This window comes from Phascolarctos cinereus, unplaced genomic scaffold (assembly GCF_003287225.1).
Source record: "Phascolarctos cinereus isolate Bilbo 61053 unplaced genomic scaffold, phaCin_HiC Scaffold_4;HRSCAF=312, whole genome shotgun sequence".
In the NCBI taxonomy this organism is placed as follows: domain Eukaryota; kingdom Metazoa; phylum Chordata; class Mammalia; order Diprotodontia; family Phascolarctidae; genus Phascolarctos; species Phascolarctos cinereus.
In genome coordinates this window covers 547101274-547123252 of record NW_027555847.1, presented here as the reverse complement: position 1 = coordinate 547123252, position 21979 = coordinate 547101274, and the positions used below count along the sequence as shown (strand labels likewise).

The following is a 21979-nucleotide window of genomic DNA, read 5'->3' as shown; positions in this document are numbered from 1 at the left end:
TCATGTGTCTTCCAAGATAATGTCCCAAGTATGATCCCATGGTTTTATTTCATGTTCAGTTTGTCCCTATCCATTACTTCTTCCCTTTTGCTTAGTAATATCTGACAAGTCGCCTTCATTCCTCAAAATTCCTGTCTTTGACTCTTTTGCTCTGGCCTCATTGTTCCTTCTACATTTTCAGCATTTACTCACTTCTCAGCCTTTTGCAATGTGGTATCCGCTCCCACCAGTTTACTGAAATTACTTTATCAATAATCACTAATGACCTAAAAATGTCCAAAACCAGTGGTATTTTCCTCCTTGACCTCAATACTATTGACTGCTGTGACCACCTACTCATTCTTTTTTCACCTAACAAGCATTTATGTTCTGTCCCTTTCATTGAAAAAAGACAAAGACAGTTCTTGTAACAAATATGTATAGTCAAGCAAAGCAATATGAGTGTGTGTGTATATGTAACCTTTCTTAGAGAAATGTGCTGGAAAATCATCCCTTTCTTCTCAATATTCTCTGCATTCTTGGCTTCTGTATCACCGCATTCTCCTACTTTTATTCCTAACTAACCCAGCCTTCAACATCCCCTTTGCTGACTTCTCTTCCTGATCCCTTATGCTTTGTAGTTCCCATGGTCCTGTTATTTGTCTTGTCTTGAAATTAGAAATCTTACGTGTTTCTTTTGGACATAATCTCTGCCTGGATGTCCCTGTGGCATCTCATACTCAATATGTCTAAAACATAAAATATCTTTCCTTAAAAATCTATTATTCCTCCTTCTGCCTTTCCCTGATTCTCTCAGTAGCAATGGCTTTAAACATTAGTATTATCTCCTACATATAATTGGTGGCCAATGACTTCAGCAGCAGAAAGGTCTCTTCCATTCATCCCCTTTTTTCTCTTCTTACTTCTACCGCCCAAGTACTTTCTTACTTGTCTTCACCTTGCACACTCTTCCTCTACCTCCAATTCATTTTTTATATTGATACCAACTAATCTTCTTTATGCCTAATATGTAACAGTACTGCTTAAAATTCTTCAGTGGTTCTTTATTGCCTTCCAAATAATGTCTGAACTGTTTACCTTGGCATTTAAGACCCTCCATAATTTGGCACCACTCTACCTTTATAGCCTTCATACTACTCTACGTACTACTTCGTATTACTCTTCTTCATGTATTCTGGCCTCCACTGAAACCATAGCATTCACTGTCCCTGTATACTTTTCTGCCTTCCCACCTTTGTTCTTACAGTATCCTAGATCTAGGATGCCCCTCAACAATCCCATTTCTAACTGTTGAATTATTTCACACCTTTTAAGAACCACATCCTCCATGATGCCTTCTTTGATTTTTTTCAGACATAGCTAGATGACATAATGGTTAGAAGATTGCTCTTGGAGTCAAGGGAATCAGAATTCAATTCCTGTCTCAGACACTTAACTATATGTATGATCTTGAGGAAGTCACTTAACCCTTCTTAGAGCCTTCTTTATGTGTAAAATGAGGATAATACTAGCACCAATGTCATGGATCTGTTCCAAAAAGCAAATTAAATCTTGTGTATGTATATATGTCGAGGTATTTGCAAAACTTACAGTGATATATAAATGTTAGCTATTATTATTATTCATTCATTCAACAAGCATTTCTTAGGTGCCTACTATGAGCCAGGCATGTGCTAGGTGCTATGGTTTCAAAGACAAAAATTAATAGTCCTTATTCTCAAAGATTATACAGATAAGTCAATGTAAATTTATACAACCTAATTTGGGAATTTTGGGGAGTAAAATAGAAACTAGGTGGATCAGGATAGACCTCATCTAGGAGATGGCCTTGAAACAGCCTTGATGAAAGGCAGGCATTCTGTGAGGCAGTGCTGGTGAAGGAGTATATTTTAGGAATTGAGGGACAACTCGTGGGAATGGACAGGGTTGGAAAATAATGTCATGTAAAGGGAACAACATGTAGGTTGATTTGATTGCAACCTGGTGTGTCAAGGAGAGTTTTGTGCAATTAGTTTGGAAAGGCAGTCTGGAAACAGATTGTGAAGAGCAATAAAGTAATGATGATGGTGATGATGATAATAAACAGTTACATAGTGTTTTAAAGTTTTCAAAGTACTTTGCAAGTGATTTAGATGACAAGCAAGGGAGTTTTATTTTTTTTTCTATATTCAGTTGGCTACTGTGGGAGCTTTTGGAGAAAGATTGTGATGTACTCAGATTTGTGGTTTAGGAGCATCACTTGGGCAGCAAGAGCAGAGTCAGGGAGAACAATCAGGAGGCTATTGCAGGAAGAGGTGATGAGATTCTGAACTATGATGGTGGCCCTATGAGTGGTGAGAAGGCAGATAAGGAGACTTGACAAAATTTGGCAGTTGGTTAGATCAAACAGTGGTCAAGTGAATAGGAAGAAACCAGAACAGAGAAATTTCATGAAAAACCACGAAAGAAGGAATATCCAAGAATGAGGGGGGTAGCCCTCCCTGTTAAGTGCTGTAAGGAGGTCAAGAAGGATGAAGACAGAAGAAAAGTCATTGGATCTGACCAGTGACATCACTGGTCACCTTGGAGAGCACCATTTCAGTTGAGTGGTGCTGTTAGAAGCCAGTCTGCAAGGGGTTGAGAACAGAATGAGAACAGAAAATGTTAGAGACAAGTGCAAACAGCTTTTTCTCAGAGTTTGTCTGTGACAAGAAGGATAGATAACAGTGTGATAGCTAGCAGGGGAATAAGACTACATGAAGGTTTTTCCTTTTTTCTTTTCCTTTTCCTTTTTTTTTTTTTTAATTTTTAAATGGTTGGTTGAGACTTTGGCCATTCAGCTTGTCAGTAATGGATTTTCTCCTAGGTTCTGTTATGACACTTTGTACTTCTTATACACATTTTTTTTTGCCATTCATTTTATATTAAAGGAATTTGTGTTTGTGTCATGCAAACAGACCCACAAACTCCATGATGATGTAAACAATGGCTCCTTAATCTTTGTGTCTCCTCTCACACCTAAAACAGCAATTTGTATGTTATTTGTTTTCAAAACACATTTTGTTTCACTGACATAGACACTTGTTAATTAATACTTATACCTCTATGCATATTGCATTCTTTTAAATTTTATAATTATTCTTTTAAAACGTGGTTTAAAACCAACGATTTTTAACAGCAAGGTTTGAATAGATTCTTTAATCTTGACTATATGGCACTAATATTGATATTTATAATTGACCAACATTTTATGGCCTCTGCATATAAACCCTTTACATTGTTTGTAAGTCATTTCACAGTAATTCAAGGATTTGTAATTTCATTGTTCTAAACAGGCATCTCTTAACACATTGCAACTCTCTCTACAGCTTTATATAGCTCTTAAGATTTGCAAACTTTTATATGTTTTCTCATTTGCTCCTCACAATAGCCCTGTTATGTAGGTGCTATTATTATCTGCATTTTGTGAGATAAATGAGGCTGTGAATTGTTCAGTCTCATAGTGTCTGAGGAAAGATTTGAACTCAGTTCTTCTAGACCCCAACTCCAGCATTCTATCCATTGCACCACATGGCTGCATAGTAGATAGTGTTCAAGAGTTTCTATGACCAACAACATTCATTATTTAGTTTCTAACCTGGTGGTGAGCCCCCTTAAAACTTTACTAAATTGAGTCCTGAACAAGGGCCACGTCCATAACTGCGTTCATTTATATTCAAAGTCTGTCCTACTTGCAAGGCTACTGGAGCTTATTCAATGCTAACACAACCTTAAAGAATTCATTCTCTTCCACCCTGCAATGAGCTCTGTCCATAGTAGGCAGGCTTCTAATGTATTTTGATGAATTGAATTGAATTACTGCTGTGGCTGGGAAGGCGCAGAGAAAATCCAAAAATGTTTTGGGCAATGATATCATCATCAAAGTTAGCATATGGCTTCTCAGCATTACTACTTTGAAGGAGAGAACATTCTTTTGATTGTATCCATTTTGGGTAGTTTTTAAAATTACTTTATAACCATACCAGATATGGAGGAGAGTAGAAATTCAAAGCTTAAACTCTGATTCCTGTGATCTTAATTCCCTCTTAGATAAACAGGAAGGAAGGAAATAAGCCTTTACTAAGCACCTACTATGTGCCAGGCATTGTGCTAAGTGCTTTACACATATTATCTCATTTGTTCCTCACCACAGCCCTGGGAGGTAGGTGCTATGATTATCCCCCTTTTACAGTTGAGGAAATGGAGTCACTTCGAGGTTAAATGACTTGCCCAGGGTCATATAGCCATAATAAGTATCTGAGGCTGGATTTGAACTGAGATCTTCCTGACTTCATATCCAGCACTCTATCCTAGCAACCATTAAGATGCCCTGTACTACCTAGCAGCCAAGGGAACAGGGCATTGTTAAGAGAAGCCTGAATGGAGCATATTAGCAAATTCAACTATTTCTGGGTATGAGCTTCCTCGTGGAGTACTATTTTCACTGGAAACTGCCCACCTGCACATCTCATCCTGTGGTGCATTGCAAGGTATTTTGGTGACCATTTCAAAGGATGCACATCAGCTGTAAAAATTCTACGTGGATGGAAAGTGGGAATGAGTGGGTGAGAACTTTAAAGCATTGCTGTTCAAGCTGATAGGCTTTCAGCTAGCCTTTAAGAGTAGACAGTGTGTGTTGTATGTATTTAAGACCTGTGACCTGTTGTACCTTCCCACACACCACATTCCTGTTGACCAGAACAATAGAATGCAAAGCTGAAAATGTTTCACAAGAACAGGATGGGCCATCAAGGCTTACGATGTGTTCCTGTAGTTTTCAGCATTTTGAAAAGAATTCTTAGTTCATATTTCTCATTGGAAGAACCCCAAGTAGCCAGTGAACGAACACCTTTTGTTGGGTTTTATCTAACTGAGTTCTGCCCTTTCCCAAACAATGCCTTTACTAAATCTTGTTTTCCAAATGAAAAAGGAAGCACTTTCACTGTCTGGGGATAATTTTATCTCTTTTTCCAACTTTTAGTCTTTATATGTCCTATGATTGATTTTCTCCCTTCAAATTCCCAGAAGAATAATTACAATTTTATTCCTACACAGCTCTTATTATTGGAGGAGTGTGGGGAGGGGGGGCGGAAAAAATGAAGACAGAATGATTTTTCAAGTTAATTTCTATAAAAGTGCACTTTGCCAACATCAGTTTTAAAATAGATGATCTTTGGAGGACAGCAAATGAGGGTTTATGCTCACCTTTGGGTTGAAATTATCCCATCGTCATGGTTGATGGACTATCAGAAGTAGCTTTTCACTTAATAGTGGAAGCAACATGTGAAATGATAGAGCTTTTTAAAGTAATATAGCTCTCTTGAAAGAAAAGTGATTTTATTTTTAATGTTTCAAAATGTTTTCAGTTACAAAGAGTTCTCCTGATCTTATTTTCCCTTAAAAAGCTCTAGAGTGTAGAATCCAGATGAGGATTGTTTAAAACCAGTTTCTCATACACACACACACACACACACACACACACACACACACACCCCTTCCACTCATGTAAATCATTTAAAAACTTTCATTTATAGTAATGGAAATACTTTTCCATCATGTGGGAAACTTTGTCTTTTTGTCATTTACTGATTGATTTTATCTGTTGTTCTAGGTAACTCTTTGAAAAATTTGCTATTTTCCTGTTTAGGTTAATTTCCCTTTTTTTCCTGAAGCCTAATTCTACCTTAAAGAATTTTGCTTAGAACCTTGTCATTTAACAATGTTTATTTATTCATATTGCCTCTCCCATTAAACTGTGAGTTCCCTGAGAGCAGGGACTGTGTTTGTCTTCCCGGAGTGTAGTCCAGTGCTTGCTGCATAGTAGGTGCTTAATAAATGCTTATTGACTGATTGCCTATTGACAGAAACTGCTGCTTTCCCTCTATTTTATGCTATTTATTCGTTGCTGATAATGTATTTCACCTTTTCTCCCTGTGCTTTCTTCAGCTTGGCCACTGTGTAAGTACCTTGAGTACTCTTCTATCAACTTTTTTTTTATATCAACTTTTTAATAGCTAACTCAGTAAACAGTCTTAGAAATAAATGCAGCACGGTGTGCGTGGCACATACTTGTGCTTTCAAGTTATTGGATTCTTTTTTAAATTGGGAAATATCATAATGTTTAATATACATGTTATTTGTAATGTATTTCTGTAGAGATACAAGCTGACACACATGCACACACGCATATAAAACGTTTTCTGTCAAAGATCTTGATTTAATAGACAGAGCCCTTAAACATCACTCATGTTCCTATTGCTATAACTAGCAATACATAGATAGTACTTGGCATTGACATGGATATAAATCAGGTCCTTTCAAAAACATTTCATGTCTTAAATTGTGCTTGCCAGCCAAGTAGATATCTGAAGATAACTTTTTTTTAATTAATTCAGGCTGTAGTCACTAATGTTTGTCTTTTCCAATTTATATGCTGTTCCAGCCTGTGGAAATAAAATTCATTTTATTTGTAATGTTTTTTACTTATTGCATGTTTAAAAAAAATTTCTTTTTCAGTACACACAACCTCTATGTTACAGGTTCCTGTGCTATATACATATGGCATTGTCCTAGGGTCTGTATGAGAAAAAATTTCAGCTAGCCAGAGAACCCCTGAAAAAACCGCCAAGTGAAGTTGAATGGTTCTGGGACTTCCTTTCACAAACTTAATACAAACTTGATAAGAAACCCCTCACATTGAGCAAGGGTGAACCTTCCTTGTGTGCTGTGTGCTAATGCATTTAGAGATTGATTGAATCAGAATGATCTTCACATTAGAACTACATCTCTTCAAATACTAATGAAAAATCTGATGTGGTTAAAAAAAATTAGAAGATTCTATTTTAAACATATTTAGCAGAATATTTATCCTGAACAGAAACTTTTTAGTAGAGAATGATAGAAACATATTGAGCTTTTCCTGGAGCTTTTCCTATTTAGCCAAAATAATCCATCAGACTTAATTCAGGATAAATTTTTAATACTCCAGTGAAAGTAGTAGAATGTAGTTTCCTACTTGTGTCAAAATTTGACAAAATGAAAAAGAGTGCTTTGATATCTTAACTGATCCCAAATGGTGGTAAAATCTTTGAGTTCATTGATGTTGTCATGTGCAACGTTATGTATCTCATATTGTCCTTAGCATGAGTCTTTGTGTATTATAAGCATGCACATATTGAACAAAATATTAAAAGAATGTTAGAGCTGGAAGAGTCTTTTGAAATCATCTGTTCCCAATCCTACCAGCCTCACAGCTTTAGCCCCAGCCCCACAGCCCCAAGCCCATAAATGGAAAAAAACTGAAGTACAAGAGAGCCTATGTGATTTGCCCAAGGTTTCCTATGTAGGATGAGAACAATTTGTTCGACAGTGGTGAAGGTGGCTGTCACAGGTTTGTGGAGTGCTTAGAGTTTAGTCAGACATGGAAGATGCCAAGGTCATTCACTACATCCTGGGCCATTGCCAGACAAAAGAGTGAGCTCAACAACTTTGTGTAAATCTGCCTCACTTAAATCTTACATGAGCGAAGACATCACCCTGTGATGTCATTGGTTCTCTTTGAAAATAAAGGACAGAGGGCTGCTAGGTGGCGCTGTGTATAGAGCACCGGCCTGAATCAGGAAGACCTGAGTTCAAAGCCTGCCTCAGACCAAACACTTGACACCTACTAGCTGTGTGACCCTGGGCAAGTGAGTTAACCCCAATTGCCTAAAAAAAAAAACAAAAGAAAAGAAAACGAGGGACAAATAACAGTAGTGCTTTAAAGTCTATTAAATGCTTTTCATACATTCTAAATTTTATTTTTACTTAAGACTCCAAACTAGGTCTCTAAATGCCCTGTTTAGTATTCTATATATTATGCTTCTTCCCTTTGTTTTTTTAAAAAATTGAATAAATAGAAAGGTATTCTGACTCCACTGAATTTACCCGTTGTTACTATGCAAAAACAAAACGAAAAAACTTAAGGTAGCTGAGTTTTGCCAGATTTTTATTCATTTTAAAAATATTTCATTAAATGTTTCCCAATTACATGTAAAAATATTTTTTAATGTTCATTTTTTAAAATTTTGAGTTCCAAACTCTCTCTCCCATCAGCTGGTCTCCTCTCCTTGAGAAGGCAAGCAATTTGATATCAGTTATATATGTGAAATCATGCAAAACATATTTCCTTATTAGCCATGTTGCAAAAGAAAACAGTCAAAAAATAAAACAAAGATAAAGTTTAAAAAATATTCATGGGGGGGGGGGGAAGATTTGGCTGGTGTTTCTCTTCTGAAAAGGAATTCCATGGTGGAAAGAGAACTTTCTTGTGATTTTACTAAATAAACTATCTTAATTTTTCTTCTCTATAACTCACAGGGCTTGGATGTATCATTTCATCCTAAAATAGCTGAATACTTCTACTTCACAGTGATTATACACATCTTAAGATGGGTTTAGGTATGGGTCATCTCCAAAGGCCAATTGAATAATTGTTGTTTTTGTTAATTTGGTTTCCTTGATGTGATTTAAATGAGCAGCTTTTAAACTGTTTTTTAACATGTCTTCAACTCAGAATGAAAGCTGTCATGAATTGGCAGCTGCTGTTTTTGTTAGTTGTGGAAATGGCAAAAAAATTTGCTTTCCTGATACTTTTTCTACTGGTTTGGGAGGCTGGGGTCTGATGAAGTGGGAAAAAAGGGGGAATTTCTTCAGGGTGTGGTAAGTACTAAAGTCATACTTCTTCCTTGCTTAGTACTATTTCCAGTAAGGTCTTCTGTACATTTTTCTTTGGTTGAAACATTTATTTTTAAGACCCTTGCTTCTATTTCAGTCTTTTTCTTATACATCCAGCAGCTACAGACTTTGCTGACAGGTCTGTGTTTGTGTTTGTGTTTGATATGTGTGTCTTCTAGCTGAGATCAGGAGGTGCCCAGGTGTTAGAAGGCTGCATTGCTGAAATTCGCAACATCACCAGCCTAGACATTTCAGACAATGGTAAGTACGGGGAAAAAGGGGGTTGGGAGACGGAAGAAAAGGAAAAATAAAAAGGAAACATAATTTTTTTCTTGGAGTAAGAGCAGATTAGAGAAAGAAAACCATATAGTTAGAATGAGGCAACTCACTGGGTAGGAATGTCATTGGCCATCTTGAATTAGGGAATTTTTTTTTCCAATTTAACAAGAAAGTATATTTGAGAAATCAGGACAGAGCTTAGTTCTTGCAGAAATAAAGACCTGGCCAAATCCACATACTTAGGAATGAGATCAAGAGAACATGTCCCTTTCTTTTATCCTGAGAATTTGGAACTGTCACATTTACACTTGGCACAACAGAAATTGTGTTCCCCATTACTTTATTTAAGAACTTACTTACATTAGTATCAACTATTTGCAAAAGGGAAAATCTCCCTACACTAACAATGAGTAGGCTGGTAATCCTAGGGAGGATAAGGGATTAAGCTGCTGCTCTCCTCTCAGCCCCCTCCCCATTTGCTGCTGACTAAGTGTATAAATAGCCAGTGATGAGGAGAGAGATTTGGATGAGTCACTGCAGAGAATGAGGTTATCCCTGTGAAGTAATAGGAAATGAAAGGAGAGTAAAAAGAACTTTGAGAATGAATGGTTAAGAATCCACAGGGCTATCATATTAGTGTGCAGATTTGTCCATCTGAAAGTAACCTTCCTTCTGTTCCATCTGTATTTTGATTCCCTATTTATCTTGTTTTCTCATAGGATTGGAATCTGACCTCTCTACACTGATAGTATGGCTTAGTAAGAACAGATCAATACAACACCTGGCACTGGGCAAAAATTTCAATAATATGAAATCCAAGTAAGAGTATTTTCCTTTTTTTTCAAAATGACTTAATTACAGCAACCAACCTCAATAAAGCTGTTGATGTGATTCAATTGTCTCCATTTTTAAAATCCTTTAGAAATCTTATACCTGTTTTGGATAACTTAGTACAGATGATTCAAGATGAAGAATCAGTGAGTATTGCTTTTAAAACTTTTACCTGTGGCTTTATTCTCCTTGCAGATTTTTTTCAGTGGGTTTATCCCATTGTATAGGTAAATCTTCCCTAAATGTATACTTTAGAAAATGTGACACACACTTACAGATTGTTAAAGGTTTTAATGTGTTAGTAAGATTAAATACATTAACGATTTGCTTCCTCATTTGTATATACACCTAATTCTTTTTTTTTTATTGTAAGGTTATCTTTACACATCAAAAGTCAATGAATTTTAACTCTTAGCCCCCTCTCTGCATTAACCTTATTTCTCTAAGATCAAGTGACAACCCTAAACTCAGTTTTTATGCCTTGTGCAAAGGTGGCCTTGTCACCTTAGCTCTTGCTGGTAAACATCAAATTACTCATTTGAATTTCATTTGGTTTTGCAGAATTGCAAGCATAAAAAGCCAGCCACAGTTTCCTAAGAGTTTGTCGTTACGCTCTGTGTATCCTACCCACTCATCCTCTTTTGGCTGCCCTTGACTGAGACTCTCTCTGGAGAAAATGATGAAATTTAAAATGTCTTCCCATGATACTTTTATTTCATGAACACCAGAGAAGAAAGGGAGAGGCATGAGGAAAGCTCCCCTTTAAATCCTTTTAATTTTGTTCCTAGCATTTGACCCCTTACCTATATTTGAGTCCTTTTGAATTTGGCTCCTTCCTTACCACAGTCCTCATTTGAATAGTGAATATAATGTTATATAGAACATTATCTTTTTAAAAAAACTCTCACTACACTCTGTGGGCATGTGAGGACATCAAGTGAGATGGGTTTTGGGGGTTCCTAACTGTTCATTGATACCTTTTTCTTTATAGCAAGTTTGAAAATCCATGCCTGTGATTTCCTATAATAATCTTTGGTTTTTTGAGGCAATCAGGGTTAAGTGACTTGCCCAGGATCACACAACTAGTGAGTATCATGTCTGAGGCCAGATTTGAATTCAGGTCCTCTTGACTCCAAGGCTGGAGCTCTATCTACTGTGCCACCTAGCTGCCTGAAAGCATTTATCTGTCTAGCTATCTATCTTTTTTTGGTTTTTTTTGGCAGTTGGGGTTAAGTGACTTGCTCATTCAGAAGATTTCTTAAGTATGTCTCAAAATTGCTAAGGAAACTAGTGGGAAGCAGAAGGGACCTGCAGAATAGTAGGGATTAGAGTACTTCTCTGTACACCCAGTACAACATCCACGAGCCTATTGTATGGCTCAGAGCTTGGATAAGTGTGGGAGGCTTCCTACTAGCATAAGAAATCAGACAGGGTTTATCTCTCCAAGTTTCTGAATACAACTTCCTTTATGGTGGGCTTATGCTAATCTAATTTTCAAACTGCAGGTTAGGGAATGGGCTTCATTTATTATTTAATGAATTAAAAAGTGCCTTAGTTTATCCTAATGCTCATGAAATACTTACCTTGTTCCTAATAATATGCCCATTTAACATTTTACAAAAAGAATAGGTAATATAGTCTTAATTTTATTTAATTTTTATTCCATTAGAAACCTTAAAAATCTGTTTCTGTAATTCTAGAGGTTCCTTTTACGTCTAGCTGAAATGTATCCTGATAGTTTTAGAAATTCTTTGAAAGCGTTCTTTGGGAGAATGCAGGTATGGTATTTAAAAGAGAACTGTGTCATGTTAAAGCACACACAGCCTTGTTACTAATAGCACCCTATAATTAAAAGATTTTTTTTACTTTCATGTCATTGAAAAGTGGGTGACTTGTAAGAAATGCAATTAGCATATTGCTTTTTTTTCTTACTACTGAATCAGTAATGAGTAAGAATGCTTAAAATGATCAGGACATGCATCTTATTACTACAAAAATACAACCAGCAAGAAAATCTAGATTCATTTGATGGAGTTGTTTTTAAGTAGTTTTAAATATACATGAGCACTTCATTTGCATTTTACATGGGAATATTGTTTTTAAGCGAGGATTTCTTTGTTAGTCCATGAAACATTTTATTTCTCCAATATCCTACCATTAGATTCAGTTGAAAATTTGATTGAATTGAATTGGTGTCCTTAGCCCATATTTTTCTCTACCTATGGTTGTCATACTCCCAAGTATAGAACTAAAGGAATAGAATTAAGAAGCAAAAGGTGAAAAACAAAGATAGAAAAATAGTACTTTTGTCATGAGGCATTTACATTTTAAAAATTATATTGTCCCCAGTGGACCTGAGTGTGCCTTACTTAGAAACACTTATAAAGAGATTTAAATCCTGAATTTTTAAATGGTGTCTGCTAATTTGGAATAGCAGAATTATGAGGTAAGCTTCTATTGTTTTTTGAAGATGACCCTATAAATATCTATGTAATTCAGGCATTTTTGTTTGAATTGATGCCCTTGTCTGGTATTTTAAGCGTTAACTAATGTGTATTTGATTCTGAATACAGAATGAGAATTATCACTAGACTGACTACAAAATTGGTGGTTTTCTAGTATTCAAAGAAAATTGTAATGTTTCCTTTTTTTTGGTGGGAGGAGGGGTTTCATTGAAATGAGATTATTGGGATGATAAGAGATGTGATTGTTGCCTTCCATCAAGAAAATAGTGGTGCATTTGTTTTCATTTAAACATTAAATTATCTTCTTCAGACAAAAATATTTTAGGGTTAATATTTTTTCTCCTTTATTTGAGTACACCTTTTGAACGAAATTTTGAAGCAGTCAGCCCCACTAAACTCATGATTGTTTTAAGCATATATATGATAGTTCATACATCTTATGTGGAATTGATTGTTTTAAGGGTGAGAATTCCACTGAAATTTTTATGCTATTTCAAAATTGTTCTTAATTACTTAAAACTAATATTACTTTTTGTAGCCACATAAAAGATTGATGTAGAAAATTGTTATAAAATTCAGAGAATTCACCAAGTTCCCTGACACCCATCCTGTAAAATATACTGCTGCTTAGTGAGAGTCGAGCTCCCAAATGCGTACATACATATCTACCTACTTCATGGCAGTGTCTTTGGCAGATGGACGGTGATCTTCAGGACTTTTGCCAACATGTTTTATTTCCACAGTTGGCTTCTTTGGTGAGAGAAGTGTGCTTCCTCTCTCAAACAATCTTCATATGTTTAAGAGTTAGGTTTTGTCTTGAGTTGATCTCAGGCTCCCCCTGTATTTGGGGGAACCTGTAGCGCTTTAATGAAAATAAACTCTCAGGCTATCTTATCTCTCAAGTGGCATGTGGAGATGTGCAAACTCATAGGAAGGCTCCAAATTGAGTCTCAGAATGGAACCTGGTTCTAGATCTCTTTTAGTAGTTAGGTATGAGAGTACTTTTGGCAGCTAGGCGGCATGTGGATCGAGCACTGGGCCTGGAGTCAGGAAGGTACATCTTTGTGAGTTCAAGTCTGGGCTCAGACACTTCCTAACTGGGTGACCCTGGGCAAGTTACTTAACCTTGTTTCCCTCAGTTTCCTCATCTGTAAAATAAGCTGGAGAAGAAAGTAGCAAACCACTCCAGTTATTACTGCCAAGAAAACCCCAAAAGGGGTCATGAAGAGTCAGATATGACTAAAAATAACTGAAGAAAACAAAATAGAGGAAAAATTACAGTACTTAGTACTTAGGTAGGAGAGTGCCTAACTAGTTCATTGTAATCCTAGCACTAGCTAGTATAATGCATAGAATGCTTGGCCTAGAGTCAGGGAGACCTGAGTTCAAATTCAGCCTCAAACATGTATTAAGATGTGTGACTCTAGGCAAGTCTGTCTCAATATCCTCTTCTGTAAAATGGGGATAGTAATAGCATCTACCTACCAGCATTGTGTAAGGATCAAATGAAATGATATTTGTAAAATGTTTTGTAAACCTAAATGTGCTATATATAGTTGCTAGCTATTATTAAATCATTTGAATCCTGGACATCTAAAGTCCGTCTGCACAATGGTTATGTTACCTGCTAAACAGCAAGTTCTATTTTGGGGCTAAGCAATTATAGCAGCAATGTGACCGTGGCATTTTAAAGTTTGTAAAGTGTTATATATACATTCTCAGTTGATCTTTAAAACATTTCCGGGGGTAGGTTTTGCTAATTATTTCCATTTTACAGTTAAAGTCCCAGTTTCATACAGCTTAAATAACTTGTACAGGCTCATACAACTAGTGAATATTTCTACTAAGGCAAGAATCGAACCTGAGTCTTCCTAATTTCAAGTCCAAAGTTCTGTCCATTTTGCTTTGCTGCCTCTCTTGATTTATTGGCAAGTACTTAAAAGTGAAGAAAGTTGGGCTCCTCTTTCTGGCATGTGGAAGGACTTCAGGGATGAGACTCATGTGAAGTGGGCCGTTAGTTTTTATTGTAGAGTGTCTCCATGTTGAGACTTTTTTCCAAGAGCAACAAACTCTTTTGGTTCTTAAGCAATTGTTACGATATAGCCAGTGACTTCAAAGAATATTAGTTGACTTTTTCTTAACTGGACAATAATTAAACTTATTTCAAGATGATTTTTTGTGTAGATTTCAAAGGGAATTTCCAAATTCTACCCAAATTACTGTTTTCATCCATTTTTCTGTTTTTATTGCAGGAATTATGTATATCTACAAGCATGCTTCATAATTAATATTGGATAATAAGATTCAGAGATTTAGGATTTATGCAGGTCTATTTTGGTTTGTTTTGTTTGCTGTCTTTAGTTTTCATATTATATAAGAACAAAGACAGAGACTAACAAAGAAGCATAGCTTTGGTGGCCATTAGAAAATTTCACCACAAGCTTTTTTTTTAATACGATTCTCCATTATTAGTACTCCAGAAATTCTCTCATTGCATCTACTGGGGAATAGCACGTTGCTGTCCTAACATTCTCTAATCCCACTGGCATACTAGCAGCTAGGGAGTGGTACAGTGGTCAGAGTGTTGGACTTAAAATCAGAAAGACCAGACATCAGATCTTAACTCAGAAACTAATATGCCCTTGGTCAATATTCCTCAGGCTCTGTTTCCTCATTTGTTACATAGGGATGATAATAATATCAACTCTTAAAGGGCTATTGTAAGGTTTAAATTAGATAATATTTGTAACATGCTCTTTGCAAACTTTAAAGCTCTATATAACTGCTAGCTATTATTATTATTATTAGTTATTGTTAAATTAGAAGAGATAAAGCTAGTTTATTATACTTTGATCCTGACTATATTTGGGGGGTGAGGTGTATTCTTTCCTATCCTATATAACTTCTGCCTGTGTTTCATCATATATCTCCCATGTAGACTCTACCAAATATGCTGGAGACACCTTTTTTCCTTAAGTATTTTGAGGGAAATAACGGAACACTAAAGGTGCCTTTCTTGTCTGTCTGATTCTCAGTATGACTGATCCCCATTTGTTTCCCATCAGATTTATCTTTTTCTTTAGTGTTTCATTATAAACAACATGGGATACTATTATAACTATGTAAATTTTTGTTTTGTAACTATTTACATTTTAATTACTTCAGTTGAATGAATAAAGTCTAACAATTTTTTTAGTCATTCTATCTCAGTCCTTATTAGGATTTTGTTTGTTCTTTTATTCACATTTGCTTTTTCACTCTTACTTTGTTGTGGTTATATTGAACTACATTATATTAACATATTGTAGTTTATTTATCCATTCCTTTATCATTGGACATTTAGGTTGTTTCCATTTTTATGTGATTGCATATTATTTTTATTAGGAAATCTTTGAAGAGGGAGCTCTTTTTTTTGTTGCTTTTGCTAACATTTTCAGGGTGTCTTTCCAACAATGGAATTGTTAGGCCAAAGGCTACATTTATTTCTATAACTTTTACTGTTTACTGCCAAAAAAAAAATTATGCAAGTTTGCAATTCCATTGGCAATGAATGACTGGATTTGTTCTTCCATGGCCCTGTTAGCACTGAGATTCGTAGTTCTTAATTATTTTTGCCAAGTTGATAGTTGTGAGGTGGTATCCCAAACTTGTCTTCATTTGCTTTTCTCTTTCCTGTCAAACATTTTGAATGATGTCTTTTATTCAATTCATTTTACCCAAATTATTTTTTGTAATGCATGTTCATCAAAATATTTTGGTTTGGGGCAGCTAGGTGGCACAGTGGATAAAGCACAGACCCTGGATTCAGGAGAACCTGAGTTCAAATCCGGTCTCAGACACATAACACTTACTAGCAGTGTGACCTTGGGCAAGTCACTTAATCCCATTGCCTAGCCAAAAAAAAAAATAAAGCAAAATATTTTGGTTGGCTGGCACTAGGAATTAAACAAGGCTTATCAAGAGTCATTCCAAATTGAGGATTGAAATTCATTTATTGCTACCATTTTCTTAACAGGACTGAAGAAGATTCATCTCAAAATTTAATCAGTTCTCTCATACATTAATTTGATATGGCTTACTGAAGATGATTACAAACCTGATGGCATTGCTGTGGCTTGTCTTTGTTGTTCAATCTACAGCCTTTGCAGTCCTTATCCCTTGCAGACTCCAAACTCAAAACAGAGGTAACCATCATCATCAATGCTCTGGGCAGCAACACCTCTCTAACCAAAGTGGACATCAGTGGGAATGGAATGGGGGACATGGGAGCAAAGATGTTGGCAAAAGCCCTGCAGATCAACACTAAGCTCAGGTATGGAAGAAAAACCAAGTTGTGCCCTCAGCTGTTTAATTCGCTAAAGGGAATGGTGGGATGACTCAACCCAACATCTTGTGTCAATGCTTACCCACTGGGTGACTGATTGCTCTGTTCAGACGATGGTAGAGTCCCACTGGCCATTTGGCAAAATCCTACCTGCTGTTAGAGGGGAGCCTAATGCCAACACTCTCAGTTCAGGCTCAGTGTTGAGACAAAATGGAAGTACTGCTAAATCGTTGAACAAAAGGAAGTTTACTTTGCCATAATACAGCAAAGAAATGAACGAGGATACAGGTTCTCTGCTCATGATCCCTCTCATGATCGCCATGTGAAAATATAGCTGGTCAGCAGGGCAGGGTACCAAGTCAGAGTCTGTGACTAAATGGTTTTCAAAAATCCAAAAACATGGAGGAGCCTTGAACACTGAGTTTTTAAAAATAAATATTAGAAAATTAACTATTTTGCCCAACAGAGAACAAATAGTTTCCATCCTTTGGGATTATTCATCCAAATATAATGATTCACTTGGGCAACATGTACAGTACATGAAATAAAGTTATGTGTTAGTTCCCTAGAACAGATGGAGTCTCAACACCTAAAACTTTATGTTGTCTATTAGGTTTATTTTGTTTGTTTGGTTTTGTTTTTACGTGTTTCTGGATTAGTCGATGTTAGTCAAAAGACACAAGATTGAAGATCTGTATTTTGGGGGTATTAGAAATTTCGGTATCTAGAGTTTTCTTGTCTACAGAAATCCAAATAATACTTTTTTTTTATTGTTGCTGTTTTTATTAATAAGCATGTTGATGCTTTTATGTCACATTATCTCTCATTTTCTTTTCTGCTTCTATATGTCTTCTCCTAGTGGATATAATATTAAAGTAATATAGAAGAAAAGCTAACATTCTTTCTCACCTTTTCCTGTTCAGATTATCAGTGTTATGTCTCATGATGTCACTGTCCAAGGACTTTAGTCTAGAGGGTATTTGGGTTTAATGGAAAACTCTTTTCTCCCTCAAGTGCTTATGACCGTTTTCATGATTTGATTTTTCAAACAGGACTGTCATCTGGGACAAGAACAATATCACTGCCCAAGGTTTCCAGGATATAGCTGTTGCAATGGAGAAGTAAGTTTTTAATAGGGTTCTTTTCTAGAAAAATGAAAAGTTTCCACTGGGGATAAAAGAATAACCAAGCAAAGTGCCCTTACTTTTCCTTGATAGCAGTCAGTGTTTTCCTTTGGGTTAAAGAGAGAAAATTTGGCTTGGGAATCAGAAGATCTGGGTCTGAGTCTCAGCTCAGGAACTTAATAGCTGTATGACCTTGAAAAAGTCACTAAACCTCAATTTCCCCAGTCTAACCTGCCTTCCCTACCTACCTTGTCATACTGATGTAGCCACCAAATTAAAGCATGTATATGAAATCACTAGGAAAGCTAGAAAATATTTTGTAAAGGTAAGACATCTAGGTGTGCTGTGGTAAGTTAGAGCAGTGCAACTGGGATCAGGAAGATTTGGATTCAAATCAGCCTCTGAAACTTACTAGCTGTTGGACCCTGGGAAAGTCACTTAACCTCTCTGTCTGCCTTAGTTTCCTCAACTGCAAAATGAGGATCATAGTAGCACCTACCTCCCAGGGTTGTTAGAAGAAACAAAAAAGATAATTTGTGTAAAATGCATAGCACAGTGCCTGGCACCACAATTACCCCCATAATTGAAAATGTAAGGTATTATTTGGAATGGAAAAGTCATTGGAGAATAATTTAATCTCATAATTCTTTCATCTTCCCAATAAGATGCATGTAACATATCCTAGTAATACTATTAGACACTACTATTAGACTCCTCATTTGGGGTAATCTCTTTTTCTTCTTTAGGAAGAGATTTTAAAAGTGTAAATATATTAGAATATATTCGTGCTCCAGGTTGGAAGTCGAATTGTGGTAACCTCTAAAATCCCATCTCATTTCTATAATTCTAACTCATTATCATACTAATGCTAAGGTCATACACATGATGTGGCATTTCAGGTCACAATTATAGTGTAAAATGTTATGCTTTACCTGTTTCTTTTTGGGAAAGGTATTCTGCTCATTTTGGAAACCTTAGTGTGGAATTTATATTGAACTGGAGGGAGAACAAATCAAAATGAAATCTGGGTATTGTGGACCTCGACCTGGTGCTAATTTATTTACTCTTTTCAGAGGGGGAAAAATATTGTGCTTTACTTTGCAGGCATGAGTCTACCAGAAACAATTTTTTAATTAATTTAACTTTATTCTTAATTGAAGGATTTCTTCTCTAGAGAGAGAAATGTCTGAACTGTTGCCCCCCTATGCCCTTGGACATTTTTACCCTGAGACAACCTGAGATAACGTGTAGAAATCTTGAACAAGAAAAATGTCATAATATATTAAAATACAGTTTTGGTTTAACATTCTAGAACAAAGTTCTCGACTCAATTCTTTTTCCACTCTCTCAAATGTTTGAGTAATCAATGTGACTTTTTCTTTCTGATTAGTAGAGAGGCAGCTAGGTGCTATGATAGATAGAGTGGATAAGCTACTGGGATTGGAGTCAAGAACACCTGAGTTCAAATCCAGCATCAGATATTTGCTAGTTTTGTGACCCTGGATAAGTCACTTAACCTTCTTATATCTCAAGTTTCCTCAACTGTGAAACAGTACCTAACTGTAAATAGTACCTGTTGAGAGGATCAAATGAGATAATTTTCATGAAGCACTTAGCACAGTGCCTGGCATATAGTAGGTACTTAATAAATGCTTCTCCCATTGAAGAGTAAGTTGCAGCCTATTTCCAGTGGTGGCCTATCCACAAAAAGGTGGGATAAAGTAGTGTTAAGGGATATCATCACAGTAATGTATGTGTGGAAAAGGAAGTTGACTAGTCATGTATCAGTTTTACAGGGGCCAACCAGGTGGACCAGTGGACAGAGAGCACTGGTCCTAGAGTCAGGAGGACCTGAGTTCGATAGCCTCCGACACTAAGCTCTGTGACCCTAGGCAAGTTGCTTAACCCCAGTTGCCTCCATATCCCCACTCCCCCCCCAAAAAAAAATAAAAATAAAAAAAGAATGCAAGAAAACAGGTAGCTAAGTGCTATGTTGATATCCATTATATATATATTAGAGTCCAGCCTCCAGCACATTGGATAAATCCTGTATAAAGTATTTGTGGGAGAACATGGGCAAGAAATGAACAGAATGAAGAAGAAGAAGTGTAGGGACAAGTGGCTATCTCTGTCAGTGGAGGGGGTCTCTACCTCAGTGAGATCAAGGGTTCATTGAAGCACTTAAGAACACATACCACTGTAGTTGCAGCAATGCTGAACTTAATGTCCAGTCAAAAATTAGACATCTTAGTTCATCTACATTCCTTTGGGTGCAATATATTCCTCAGTCATTTTATCCCTAAGAGCCTTCACAACACAATTAAGAAGTATTTATTAAGCACCTACTATGTGCTTACTAGTAGGCATGCAAAGACAAGAATGAGATTGTCTCTGCCCTCAAGAAACTTATATTAAAATGGGAGAGACAGTGTGTGTATATGTGAATATATATCTCACACACACATATATGTATATGTATATGTATATGTATATGTATATGTATATGTATATGTATATGTATATGTATATGTATATGTGTATATCTGCCAGCTGGGTAGTGCAGTGGATAGAGTACAGAGCCTGGAGTCAGGAAGACTCATCTTCCTGAGTTCAAATCTGGCCTGAGAGACTTACTAGCTGTGTGACCCTGGGCAAGCCACCTAACTTTGCTTGCCTTAGTTTCTTCATGTATAAAATGAGCTGTAGAAGGAAATGGCACTCCAGTATTTTTGCCAAGAAAACCCCAAAATGCAGTCACAAAGAGTTGGACATGATTGAAAAACAACTGAACTGAACCAAATGTATTCTCATGTAGCTGTATATATGTTGTGTGTATGTGTGCGTATACATACACCTACAGTCACACATGTAGAAGAGTAATTATAGGAATTCCCAATTTCCTTTAACATTCAGCTCTTCCTTCTTCTATATGAAACCCTTCCTAATTCTTAGCTGCTAGTACATTACTTCTGAAAACTACCTTGTACTCATTTTTATAGATTATGCATATACATATGTAATGTATAGATGTATGTATATTTATAGGTGTGTGTTCACTTGTATATACGTACATATATACATATACACATAAATAAACATACACATGTATAGATGTACATTTATAGGTACAATAATGTACTAATAGCTGACGATGAGGAAGGGTTTCATATAGAAGAAACTGAAGCTAGAACTGAGTCTTGAGGAAAACCAAGGATTCCCATAACTACCCTTCTTACAAGTTGCAAAATCCCAATAATTTGCATTTTGAGATTACTGTTTTATGGATCCTTGAAACGTAGCTATTATCTTGATGTCATTGTAGAGGATAAGCACTTTGTGGTCATACAAAGCCTAATGTTTATGCACTAAACTCTTCAGTCAGTTCAATGTTACAGGGCACTCTAACATCACAGTATAAAAATATATTTTAACCTTTCATTGATGTGTGTACACCCTCCTTTGATAAGAGATTAAGAACTCCTCCGTGTCTTAGTAGACAATATTCATGGATTGCCATGTTTGAAAAGCAAAAAACCCAGCAAAACACTTAATGGCCAACCTTCTGGTGATGATGTATCTATCCAAATGAGCCAGGCTAGTCCTTGGGTGACAGACATGCAATCTATTGCCAGGCCTGTTTCAGAAACCTTTCCAGTTTTGTATAATCTGCCAGCATTTAGATGCTAACATTTGCTGATGTCATTTGTTTTAAACTCAGTGTGCTGGTATGTGAAAAATTGGGTGTGGGAGAAGAAAGTCACAAAGATTGTAAAATAGACACATTGTCTCCTAGTTATGCTTGGTTCATTAAGCTAAACAAAGGCATTTTGCTGAAACAAAACAAAATCGAAAACTTCATAAATGAAATTGATTAGCTTTTTCTTCCTCTATCTATTTTTTTAATTAAACCACACCAACATTGAGACTACAACAGCATTTTTTTCTGCAGTGCTCCTTATCTTAATACTTGTTATATCATTTAATGACATAGCATAATAGTGTTAAATTATCTAATATGGTTTCCCAATTAATATCTATGTTTACGAATTAGTTGCTAGTGTGTTATCCTAATAGAACTTGTTTAAGTGTGATAACGAGGATCCACTGGGACTCACTATCTCTGAAGTCTTTTGTAAAACGAACTTACCTGGTAAAAGGTACTAATGATAGGGAATTTTTACAGTAGCAAATAAATATACAAAACAAGATATTGTTCCTGGGGT

The 21979-nt window shown here is 36.2% G+C and overlaps 1 protein-coding gene across 5 annotated transcripts in view; it reads left to right on the top strand.

Moving 5' to 3' along the window:
* The window catches only part of CARMIL1 (capping protein regulator and myosin 1 linker 1), a 382099-nt gene that overhangs the window by 277173 nt on the left and 82947 nt on the right, over positions 1-21979 (top strand). For all 5 annotated transcript variants that reach the window (XM_020986870.2, XM_020986868.2, XM_020986867.2 and 2 more), the window contains 5 exons: positions 8913-8994; positions 9732-9831; positions 9935-9989; positions 16448-16620; positions 17685-17753. In XM_020986870.2, the coding sequence (XP_020842529.1) occupies positions 8913-8994; positions 9732-9831; positions 9935-9989; positions 16448-16620; positions 17685-17753 (479 nt within the window). The remainder of the gene's footprint in view (positions 1-8912; positions 8995-9731; positions 9832-9934; positions 9990-16447; positions 16621-17684; positions 17754-21979) is intronic.